At 33.3% G+C, this 12,895-nt stretch overlaps 1 protein-coding gene across 1 annotated transcript in view; it reads right to left on the bottom strand.

Moving 5' to 3' along the window:
* Positions 1–12,895, bottom strand: part of C17H8orf34 (chromosome 17 C8orf34 homolog) — a 331,481-nt gene that overhangs the window by 264,346 nt on the left and 54,240 nt on the right. Inside the window, 1 exon segment of the mRNA XM_033437548.2 lies at positions 11,775–11,906. Within this exon segment, the coding sequence (XP_033293439.2) occupies positions 11,775–11,906 (132 nt within the window).

Here is a 12,895-nt window from a genome sequence, read left to right as displayed (position 1 = left end):
GGGTACAGAGAGAGCAAAGCAAACAGAAAAACAAGCCAATTATTAATTCTGGAAACAAACTAACAGTTGGCTATTTTATGGCTCTACTGTGAAAAAGGCTAATTAAATCATGAAAAAATCAATGCAAAGTATACATCAACCAACATCTGAAATAGCTGCCTGCCTGTACTATGAGAATGAGATGGGCCCTGGGTGTAAAGCACAATGTCTTAGAAGGAAGTCGAGATAATGCCTCAAATTTAAAAACTGAAAGAGAACTATATAAGTATCTTGTATATTTACATACGTAGATCTGTGTACCAAAGGAAACATCTAAGAGTTAAAAGTGGCTCCACATTAAAAGCACAACAGGAGAAAAAGAAGGACACCGTTGCCTTGTGGTACTAATTTGCTTTTTAAACCATATATATTTTTGTTTTGATAAAAATAATTTTTTAAAGTTTATATGGTAAGGCTATAAGAAAGACAGTCTCAACCTACTGAAATTTTTTTTCTGCTACCTTTTTAAAAGTAATTCAGAAATATTTATTATAATAAAACATATAGTGATCCTCTGACTCAGCAATCTTATTCTGTCTGGTAAATTATCATAAATAAATGAAAACACTCATACTTATGTATATATGTACAAGGTTGTTTATTTTATCGGAAAGTGCACGATATTTGTTTATTTCACCAAAAAGTTTGTGGTGGCAAAACTCTGGAGATAATGTAACTGTACTTCAACAGGGGAATAAATAAATTATAGCATATTCACACTATGGTACAGGTATGCACTTACGGAAAAGTGTAACATAGATCTGAATTTATTTGCATGGAGATATGTCCGTAATACATTTAAAAATAATAGAAACAAGTTGCTTAAGAATGTGTACTGTACAGTTTAAAGCCAATTTTATAAAGCAATTCAACTCACACATCTTATGTTAGTTTATACAAAGAAAAGGATGTAAAAGGATGCAAACTATTTCCGAGGGAGTAGACTTTGAGAGGGCTAAAGGGAGAGAGACTATCTTTCCACATGTCTCTATTTTTTTCATTGTCAAAATAAGTAAACGTTACTTCTATAATTTAAATAAATCTAAACTAAAAACATGCAGCTGCTTCCTCCATGTTTCTTTGTTTAAGGGACTCTGGGAAGGAAATGTCAGCTAACATCAACACAACAGTGTTCAAGTGTGGACAGTGGAAGCAGTGATTGTGATCAATGGTTTTAGAAAACACTTCCAGGCATATTGCTATTACGCCACAGGTCATTACCCAGGAGTTCCCGGGGGTACAAGCCCAGGCACAGGGAAGAGATCAGAAGAGGAGACAGAGAAAACTGTGTTTGAACCAGATCCTTCAAAACATTTACTGGCACTTTTGTTAACCTTTTTTGAATAATTTCTCTAATCTGCATCATTACATTATCTAATTTTCCTGGAAATTACCATATCCTATTAAGATCTCATCAATTAAAAAAAATAAGAACATAGGTTTTTAAAAAAATCAGTTCCAATCAACCTCCCCAGATAATCATGTGACATGCCCCGCTGCCCACCCTAGCAGCCTTTGCAGAACTCCACCTGAATGTATCCACGTGGGCAAGCCCAGGTGAGACCAGCAGAACTGCCCAGCCCATTCACTGAACCATGAGAAATTATAAATTGTTGTTTTAACCTACTGAGTTTAGGGGAGGTCATATGCAGCACTACAGAGAAATGAAACGACACCCAAGCTCTTTTCCTCAGCAACTTTTGAGAGAAACTAAGACAAATTTTTTTTTATATTTTTGTAGCTTGTGACAATTTGCTACACATGTGATACCCAATTTATCATAGGATCCAAATCTAGGACAAGGAAGGCCACAGTATAATCATGGTCTAATCAACTACACTGGATAATTTCAAAAGATGTTTCAGTAAATAATGGAAGGTGATTTGGGAAGTCATCAGCCCAGTATACAGTCTCCAGATGAGAATCTCTAAAGGTTTCTGATGGATTAAAAACCTTGAGGGACTTCCCTGGTGGTCCAGTGGGTAAGACTCTACGCTCCCAGTGCAGGGGGCTTGGGCTCGATCCCGGGGCGAGGAACTAGATCCCACACGCATGCCGCAACTAAGAAGTTTGCATGCCGCAGCGAAGATCCTGCATGCCACAACTAAGACCCAGCACAGCCAAAATAAATATAAATAAATAAATATTAAACAAAACAAAAAACCTTGCTTAGGTCATACTTAGTATTAAAACTCAGGGCTACAGTTTAAATACATTTTCTAAAAAATATCCTCAGGAGATATGGAAAACAGCAGAACAATATAAACAACATAATATGACCCATAAGAGGTGAAAGAATCTGAGATTAGGTACAACCCATAACATCACTGAGACAAAACTCACCCCCAAAGCAGGAGCCCATCCACAGCACCGTGTAGATGGGCATGCTCCATTCATTCATAAAGAGGTCACTACTTCACAAAACAGCCGATTGAATATTGAACAGGGCCTATTTTGAACAATTCTTTATTATATTAATCAAATGCTGACTCACTGATACCTCCACCAATAATTTCCATCTGTGGGTTAAATAATAAATTTACCATTTCCTCCAAATAACTTTTGAGATACTATCTATCTCTTTCTTTGGAACCAAAATAATTTCAATTATTTAGATCTTTCAACTCTGTTTTCTAAAATTTAATAAACGCTAATATTCTTTCCTGAAAGTTTCTCCCATTCTCTCATTTAAATATGCCGGGAGGTTCCCCAGTACTATAGATATACCTAAAATTGATAACAGTGAATGTATTACTTCATGTCTCCTGCCTTCTGCATTTCCATATTATGACTTTTCAGACATTGTTTTTCCATCTTCATTCTCTCGTATCTATGTAACTTGTGTTTTCTATACACATGCATGGTCTTTTCATTTCTTTCCTAAAATTTTAGCAAATATACAGCTATTCCTCTTTGTATATGCTGTTCTAAATGCGCATAAATAAAATTACTGAGGACTGGTTTTAGTTTTTGGTTTTAACTGAAGCTAACGTACTTACCTCAATTTTCTCATCTGGATCACAAATTTGAAATAGCTCTAAAAGAATCCGTGCACACTATCATGCACAAGGGACTGACAGACAAATGTTCTGCTGGTTCTTTCTGCCAAGACCCTACTCATCATCCTCAACCACTCCACCGAACCACCACTCCACCAGATAAATAGTAGAAATGCTTGAACCACAAAGGAAAAAACTTCATCGAACCCTATTTGTCATTATTTTTCCTCTATGACAAATCAAAATTGAAAATTAAAAACATAATATTATCTTGCAGATCTTTGTACCTATACCAGTTTGCACTGTGTAAGGTGCTTTTTTGTTATCTGAAAATGCACAGCTTCTAAACATTTTAGCACTAATTAATCCTTAAATTCTCATTTACTCATTTATTCTCTCATTGGTATATAGCACAAAGCACTGTCCTAGGTTCTGGGAGTAAACCAGTGGGAATAAATGTAACAAAATTCCCTGCCCTCATGGGGATGACATTCTACAGGAGCTCACAATCTATTGGATAGGCTAACAGGTTATTTTGTTCTTCACTGGCCTAATTAATATATAGTATCTATTTTTAAGTAAGCTTTAGCAATAGAGATGTTTTTAATGAATGTTAATGATATTTACCCCATATGAAAGTTAATGACTTAACATTATTGTCTTTTTTTCCTTTTGAGATCACTTAGAAAACTTTTTATACATATTATATAAATGTTTCTGCCAGACAATAATTCAGTTAAGAAAATATCCTTTTATTCTAAAAGTCCTTTTATTTAGTTTTGTTTTAAAATAAGAAATTGATGTAAAACTTTATCAAATACCATTCAAGTATTATTTGAGATGTCATATGACTTTTCTTACTTTATCAATTTGTATAATGTACCAACATGCACCTAATGGTAGTCCCAAAAAGGAGAAGAAAGAATACTTGAAGAAATAATGCTTGAAAGACATTCCATGAAAACAGAAACCAAAGAGAGCAGGGGTGGCTATACTAGTATCAGACAAAACAGACTTTAAGACAAAACTTGTTACAAAACAAAGAATATCATATATTGATAAAAGGGTCAATCAGTCAAGAAGATTTAACAATTATTTAACATATACACACCTAACAACAGAGACCCCAAATACATGAATCAAACATTGACGTAACTGAGGTTATAGAGCTCTACAACAATAGTTGGAGACTCTTAATACTTCACTGTCAATAATGGATAGAACAACTAAACAGATCAATAAGAAAACAGAGTACTTGAACAACACTATAAACCAATTAGATCTAATAGACATATAGAGAAAAATACACAGAATAACAGCCATACATATTCTTCTTCCAAGTGCACATGGCACAATCTCTAGTATAGACCATATGTCAGGCCACAAAATAAGTCTCAATAAGTTTTAAAATATTTAAATCATAACAGTATCTTCTCTGGCCACAATGGAATGAATTGGAAAGAAAAAGAAAAAGAAAAACCAGAAAATTCACAAACATGAGAAAATTAAACAACACACTCTTAAACAACCAATGGGTGAAAGAAGAAATCCCAAAGGAAATTAGAAAATATCTTGAGACAAATGAAAATGAAGACACAACATACCAAAATTTATAGGACACAGCAAAAGTGGTGCTCAGATGGGAATTTATAATTGTAAAGCCCACATTAAAAAGCAAGAAACATCTTATACCAATAACTGATCTTTATACCTTAAAGAAGTAGAAAAAGAAGAGCAAACTAAACTCAACCCAGCAGAAGGAAGTAAATCATAAATATTCGAACAGAGATAAGTGAAATAGAAGATACAAATGTAACAGAGAAAATCAACAAAACCAAAAGTTGATTCTTAAGAAAGATTTTAAAAATTAACAAGCCTTTAGCTAGATTAAGAAAAAAGGGAAAAGACTCAAATTACTAAAATCAGAAATGTAATCAAGTCTGTAACCTACAAACTTTACAGAAATGTTTTTAAAAGGGATTATAAGAGAATATTATGAATATTTAATGCCAATAAACTGGACAACCTAGATGAAATGGAAAAATTCCTAGAAACAAACAAACTACCAAAAGCTACTCAAGAATAAACAAAAGATTTATAATAAGTAAAGACACGGAATCAATGATCAACAACCTCACAACAAACAAAGTCAAGCACAGGACAAGGTGGCTTCATTGGTGAATTCTACCAAACATTTAAAGAAGAACTGACACCAATCTTCTCAAACACTTCCAAAAAAACAGAAAAGGAGGGAATACATCTAAACTCATTCTATAAAGCCAGCACTGCCCTGACACAAAAGACAAAGATATGAAAAGAAAACTACATACCAATATCTCTTCTGAATACAGATGAAAAAATCCTCAACAAAATAGTAGCAAATCAAATTCAGCAGCATATTAAAAGGATTATGGAAACACGAAAGACCTGAATAGGCAAAGCAATCCTGAGGAAGAAAATGGAGCTGGAAGAATCAGGCTCCAGGACTTCAGACTATACTACAAAGCTACAGTAATCAACACAGTATGGTACTGGCACAGAAACAGAAATATAGATCAATGCAACAGGACAGAAAGCCCAGAAATAAACCCACGCACCTATGGTCAATTAATCTACAACAAAGGAGGCAAGAACATACAGTGGAGAAAGACAGTCTCTTTAATAAGTGTGCTGGGAACGCTGGAAAGCTACATGTAAATGAATGAAATTAGAATATTCTATAAAACACAAATAAACTCAAAATGGATTAAAGACCTAAATGTGAGTCTGGATACTATAAAACTCTTAGAGGAAAACATAGAAAGAATACTCTTTGACATAAATCGCAGCAATATCTTTTTGGATCCACCTCCTAGAGTAATGAAAATAAAAACAAAAATAAACAAATGGGACCTAATGAAACATAAAAGCTTTTGCACAGCAAAGGAAACCATAAAGAAAACAAAAAGACAACCCACAGAATGGGAGAATATATTTGCACAAGGAGCTACCAACAAGGGATTAATCTCCAAAATATACAAACAGCTCATGCAGTTCAACATCAAAAAAACAAACAACCCAATCAAAAAATGGGAAGAAGATCTAAATAAACATTTTACCAAAGAAGACATACAGGTGGCCAAAAAGCCCATGAAAAGATGCTCTACATCACTAATTATTAGAGAAATGCAAATCAAAACTACAATGAGGTATCACCTCACGCTGGCCAGAATGGCCATCAACAAAAAGTCTACAAACAATAAATGCTGGAGAAGGTGTAGAGAAAAGGGAACCCTCCTACGCTGTTGGTGGGAATGTAAATTGGTACAACCACTATGGAGAACAGTATGGATGTTCCTTAAAAAACTAAAAATAGAGCTACCATATGATCCAGCATTCCCACTCCTGGGCATATATCCACAGAAAACCATAATTCGAAAAGATACATGTACCCCAATGTTCATAGCAGCACTATTTACAATAGCCAAGACATGGAAGCAACCTAAGTGTCCATCGACGGAGAAAAGGATAAAGAAGATGTGGTACATATATACAATGGAATATTACTCAGCCATAAAAAAGAATGGAATAATGCCATTTGCAGCAACATGGATGGACCTAGAGATGATCATACTAAATGGAGTAAGTCACACAGAGAAAGACAAATATCATATGATATCACTTATATGTGGAATCTAAAAAGATGATACAAATGAACTATTTACAAAACAGAAACAGACTCACAGACTTGGAAAACAAACTTATGGTTACCAAAGGGGAAAGGTGGGGGGAGGGATAATTAGGAGTTTGGGATTAACATATACACACTACTATATATAAAACAGATAATCAACAAGGACCTACTGTATAGCACAGGGAACTCTACTCAATAGTCTGTGATAACCTATACGGGAAAAGAATCTGAAAACGAATGGATATATGTATATATATAACTGAATCACTTTGCTGTACACCTGAAACTAACACAACACTGTAAATCAACTATACCCTATATAAAATAAAAATCAAATTTAAAAAAGTATTTATAAGCTGTTCCCATGCAATAAAAACTAAAACTAATAAGTGAACTCATTAAAAAAAAGGATTAAACATCATGACCAAGTGGGATTTATCCATGAATGCAAAAGTTATTTAACATAAGAAAATAATCGGTATAATAATTATGTTAATATAATCAATTTTAAAATGAATGATTATTTTGATTGATGGAGAAAAAGGCTTTTGACAAAATTCAACATTCTGTCATAATAAAAGCTCCCAATAAACTAGGAGTAGAAGGGAATGTCTTCAATATGATAGAAGACATTTATGAAAACCTCACAGCTTATATCATGTAGATCAGTAAAATAATAAAATTTTCCCCTTAAGATGAGGAGCAAGAAAGGATGCCTGTTTTCATCACTTCTATTCAATACTATTAAAATTTCTATCCAGACCAAGTAGGCAAGAAAAAGAAATAAACAGCATTCAAATTGGAAAAGGAAAAGGAAAACTATCTCTACTTGCAGACGGCATGAACTTATATGTAGAACAGCCTAAAGAATCCACAAAAACATGGTTGCAGCTAACAACAAGCTCAGCAAAGTTGCAGGATATAAGATCAATACTTGAAAATCGGTTGTATTTCTAAACACTACCAATGAACAATTGGAAAAAGAAAATAAGAAACAATTCCTTTTACAATAGCATACAAAAGAATAAAATACTTAGGTATAAACTTAACCAAGAAGGTGCTAGTCTAGTACACTGAGAAGTACAAAACACTGTTCAAAGAAATTAAAGAAAACAAATAAATGTAAAGGCATCCCATGTTCATGAATTGGAATCCTTAACAATGTTGAGATCACAATAATCCCAAAATGATCTATTAAGAGAATGTATTTCCTATTAAAATCTTGATGACCTTTTTTAGCAGAAATGGAAAAGCTGATCCTAAAAATCATATGGAATTGCAAAGGACCCTGGATAGCCTAAATAATGTTGAGAAAGAAAAACAAAGGTCAAGTACTCACACTTTCCAATTTTAAAACTCATTATAAAGCTTCTGTAATAAAAACAGTGTGGTACTTATATAAGGATAGGCATATAGAATAGTGAAATAGAACTGAGAGTCTAGAAATAAATACATTCATTGCCAACTGCTTTTCAACAAGGGTGCCAAGACCATCATTTAATGAGTAAAAAATAGTATTTTCAATAAATGACGCTGTCCAACAAATGGACAACTCAATATCCACATATAAAAGAATGAATTTAGACCCCCTACCTTACATCATAAACAGAAACTAACTCAAAATGAATCGAAGACCTATATTTAAGAACTAAAACTATGAAACTCTTAGAAGAAAACATAGGGGTAAATCTTTATGGTCTTGGATTAGGCAAGGGTTGACACCAACAGCACAAGAAAAAAAAAGCGAGAAATAGATAAATTGGGCTTCATCAGAATTAATAACATGCATATCAAAGAATACTATCAAGAAATTGAAAAGACAATCTACAGAATGAGAGAAAATATCTGTAAATCATATATCTGATAAGGGTGTAGGATCAGAATATATAAAGAACTCTTGAAACTCAAGGAAAAAAAGAGTAACAACTTACTTTAAAAAATAAACCAAGGACCTGAATAGATATTTCTCCAAAGAAGATATACATATGGCCAAGAAGAACATGAAAGGATGCTCAACATCATTAGTTATCACAGAAATGCTAATCAAAACGACAGTGAGATACCACTTCACACCCATTTGGATGGTATAATACTTTTGTTATAAATAGAAAAAAACAAATGTTGGTGAGAATGTGAGGAAACTGAAAACCTCTTACATTGCTGGTGGGAATGTAAAATAGTACAGCCTTCATAAAAAACAACTGGCAGTTCTCCCAAAAGTTTGAACATACAACATGACCCAGCAATTCTACTTCAAGGTATATACTCAAAATAATGGATAATGAGTGTTCAAACAGTTACTTGAGCATGAATTTTATAGCAGCACGATTCATGATAGCAAAATGTAGAAACAACCAAAATACCCTACAATAGATGGATGGATAAACAAAATGTGGTATATCTATACAATGGAATGTTATTCAGCCACAAAAAAGGAATGAAGTTCTGATACCTGCTGCAATGGGAATGAACCGTGAAAATATGAATATTATGCTGGGTAAAATAAGCCAAACACAGAAAGATCACACATTATATGATTCTATTAATATGAAATAACTAAAACAGGTAAATTCACAGAAACAAAAAGCAAGTTCCCAGGGGCTGGTGGGAGGTAGAAATGCTGAGTGACTGTTTGTTACAGAGTTTCCTTTTGTGATGATGAAATGTTTTGGAACTAGAAAGAGGTTAGGGTAGCACAGTATTTTGAATGTACTAAATGCCACTGAATTGTACATTTTAAAATGGTTAATTTTTGTTATGCTAATTTAACCTAAAAAAAAGCATTTTAGAGTGATTTGTTATGAAGCCATGGTAACTAGAACATCTCTAAAACTTTTTTGCCTCTCCAAGGTCACAAAGTTATATTTGTATGTTTTATTTTAGAAGTTTCATTGTTTTTGTTTCCATCTTTAAGTCTATGACCCATCTCAGATTGATTTTCAGTATGAATTAAGGTAGGGATCAACTTGTGTGTATTTTCCATATGAATGTTCAATGTTGAAGGGATTTTTCTTTTCCTACCGTATTGCTTAGATGTCCTTGTGGAAAATCATTTGACCGCATATGTGGGTCTATTTTTAGACTCTTTATTAAATTCAATTGATCTATTTGTCCATCCTTTCACCAAAATCACACTGTCTTGATAACTGTAGTTCTATAAGACTTGAAGTCAGGTAGGGTAAATTCTCGAAACTACTTCATGTTTTTCAAGATTGCTTTAGATAATCATGGTTCTTTCCCTTTCCAAATCAATTTAAAATAATACTGTCAATTTCTATGGGTCAAATACCTGCTAGATTTTGGATAGGGATTGTACTTATTTCAATAGGGGATTGTTATTTATTTCTGTTCCTCTTTTCTTGCCTTTGTTTTGGGAGAATAAATCAAAAAAATTGGGGCATCCTATTTTAATAAATTTATTAACTTTTTATTTATGCTTTTTTGTGCTTTTTAGTGGTGCTTTACATATTACAATATACAGCTTTAACTTACCATGGTCTATGTTCAAAAGATATTCTATTACTTCAGGAATAATTTATGTTTCAACAATACATTTCCAGTCAATAACTCTGAATCCTATAATCTTACTGTCATGTATCAATATCTCTACATATATTATTAAATATTCATGATACTTTGTTATTAATTTCCTTTAAAGAGCTAACAGTCCGATGGAACCAGAAGTTGAGAGTAGGTCACCTGAACAGAAAAAGATACCAGATGCCAGTCCACCAGTAACATTTTGTGGCTACATAGCATCCCATAAATAGCAAAGGCTCTACAAAATGAAAGACCTTACAGCATTCTACCCTCAAGGTGATGCGATCCAGGACTCAGCCCTTTAAAATAAGCCCCTAGGGTTATGGATTTATCACTGGGAGAGGGGAAGAGAGGCAGACAGAAAGACATTTCCAAGGATAGAAAGGGAAATGTGAGACTGAGAACTGACTGATTTCATTTTTCATTTATTCCTTTACATTTTTTTCATTTAACATTAATTGAGCCAGGAACTATACTGGACATTACTGGGAATATGGTTGTGAACAACACATTTAAATTTTAAACTTGCATATTTTTTTAAATGTTGGGACCGAATTTTATAAACCAAACTGGTGAAGCAGGATAATTTAGCCACAATCATAATTTTAAAAGAACATTTGTAGTTTGTAGTACTTCACATAATTCTCACAAGAACTTTGTGGTTGATACAATACTTTTTATGAGTACCACTATATAAATAAAGAAACTCAAGGAGTTAATTTCAGTCATTTTCACAAATGACCCAAATTCAGATTCCAGTTAGCACATAATGATTTTTCAAAATTTTCAAACAAAAATAAACATTTTCTACCTATTCCTTTTCCTGTTTAAATTAAAATCAAACATCTCACTCTGTAACAACCACAAGAAACTGATGTGTTAGAACAGCTTTCAAGCTCTCTTGTCTTCCAAGAATAACTGACTTGCTACAAGATCCTAAGCTACATGACATGTTTATGCGTACGTGGTGGTAACAGAGCACTGGAAAAACTTAGTGGCTAGAAAGGCAGTGGGAAAGGAGGAGAGGCATTGAGAGAGAAGGGGTACTTATCATCGTGGGAGAGAGTAAATATACAAGCTTCAGTAATAAATGGGTAGGGCTTCAGAGAGATCCTGGGTGAAGGATTTTTTTTTTAAATTTTGTTAAATGTTTTGAACAGAAATCTTTGCTTTCTCTCTAAAATATTTAATTTGCTTTTATGTCCTTTATTAAATGTAGGGTTGGTATTGCTCTGAATGTGATAAAACACTGCAACTATTCATGAGGCAAGGGACCTGCTCCACGCAGTTTACATTCTTAAAAGAATATTATACTCAAAAAGATCTAAATCACTTACATATGCTTGAGAATATGAGTAGCTATATATAAGTAAAGCCCCATGTTAATGCTGAAACAAATGTGAAATTCATTAGAATAGCCAGAATATCAGATAAAAAATGTGGCTTCAATTCTTACCTTTTCTTCATTTTACTAACACACACTTACATACATTAAGTAATATCTGAATGACAAACTTCCTTACATGATTTTGATTCTGGTGATGGTGGAGAAATACTAGACACGGCAAGGTCGCTTTTTGACTTTTTAGGCTTCTTTGCATTTAACTGCCAGGGTTTATCATAGTTTCTGAATTCTTTTCTTGTTCCTTTATGTTCTGTTAAAACAAAAAAAAATACATATAAAAACAGTAGTGATTTCATGATTGGCCAAAAACTAAATCCATGAAGTAATTAGATATACCTGGCAAAAGCTATGTCCCCTCATATCAAAATAATGCAAATGTCCCAAAGTATTACTTGCTTTATTTCTCCTGTAAATTTGAGTTTTGAATTTGATATGAATTAGCTTATATATTAATATGGTTAAGATCATGCTAAACTGGGAAATTATTCAAAAGTCTTTTTAAGGCACAGATTACTTAAAATAACACTGTATACATGGGTGTCATGGAATAAAGCCTTGTATTCTGTTGTAAATAAAAACAGCTAAATGTTAAAGTAAATTTTACTCATTTGATGCTACCTTACCTGTATTCACTGTGGCACATAAAACCACTGGTGCTCACCTACACTTCCTCCATAGTATCCCTCATTTTTTCCACTGTTCTGTTCAAGAAAGAGTAGTTCAACCACCTTTACTGAAAGCTGTAGTTCCCCTTCAAAGGTGGTCAGTGTCACACCAACTTCCAAATGAAATGATCTTTCCAGGAGTTCATCTCTCTTAACTTCTTTGCATTCCATAGTTTTAGACAGACTTATATTGTGGAATTTTTTCTTCTCTTATTCTCAGGGCATTACATTCTCCTCATCCCCATATCACCTATCTAACTGTTCCTTCTCTGTCTTATTCATGCTTCCTTATCTTTCATCTGTATGACATTCCTTAGCTTCCTTCTGCCTTCTTGTTTAAATTTAAACAGCTTCAAATCATCCCAGCTCTATGGATGACTCATAAATCTTTCTCTGACTACCCATTTATAAATACCAAGTAGACATCATGAAATATTATAGGGATTCCTCAAATTTTCATGTTAAGTTTGTACTTAATGAGCTGTTATCCAATTTTTCTACTTCCAACATCCCATTAAACACCAAAAGAGGCATAAATATTCTAAAACACTAGGAACAGAAATATTGGTCTATA

The sequence above is a fragment of the Orcinus orca genome, chromosome 17, assembly GCF_937001465.1.
Source record: "Orcinus orca chromosome 17, mOrcOrc1.1, whole genome shotgun sequence".
NCBI classification, from domain to species: Eukaryota; Metazoa; Chordata; class Mammalia; order Artiodactyla; family Delphinidae; genus Orcinus; species Orcinus orca.
This window is presented reverse-complemented; position numbering and strand designations above follow the sequence as displayed.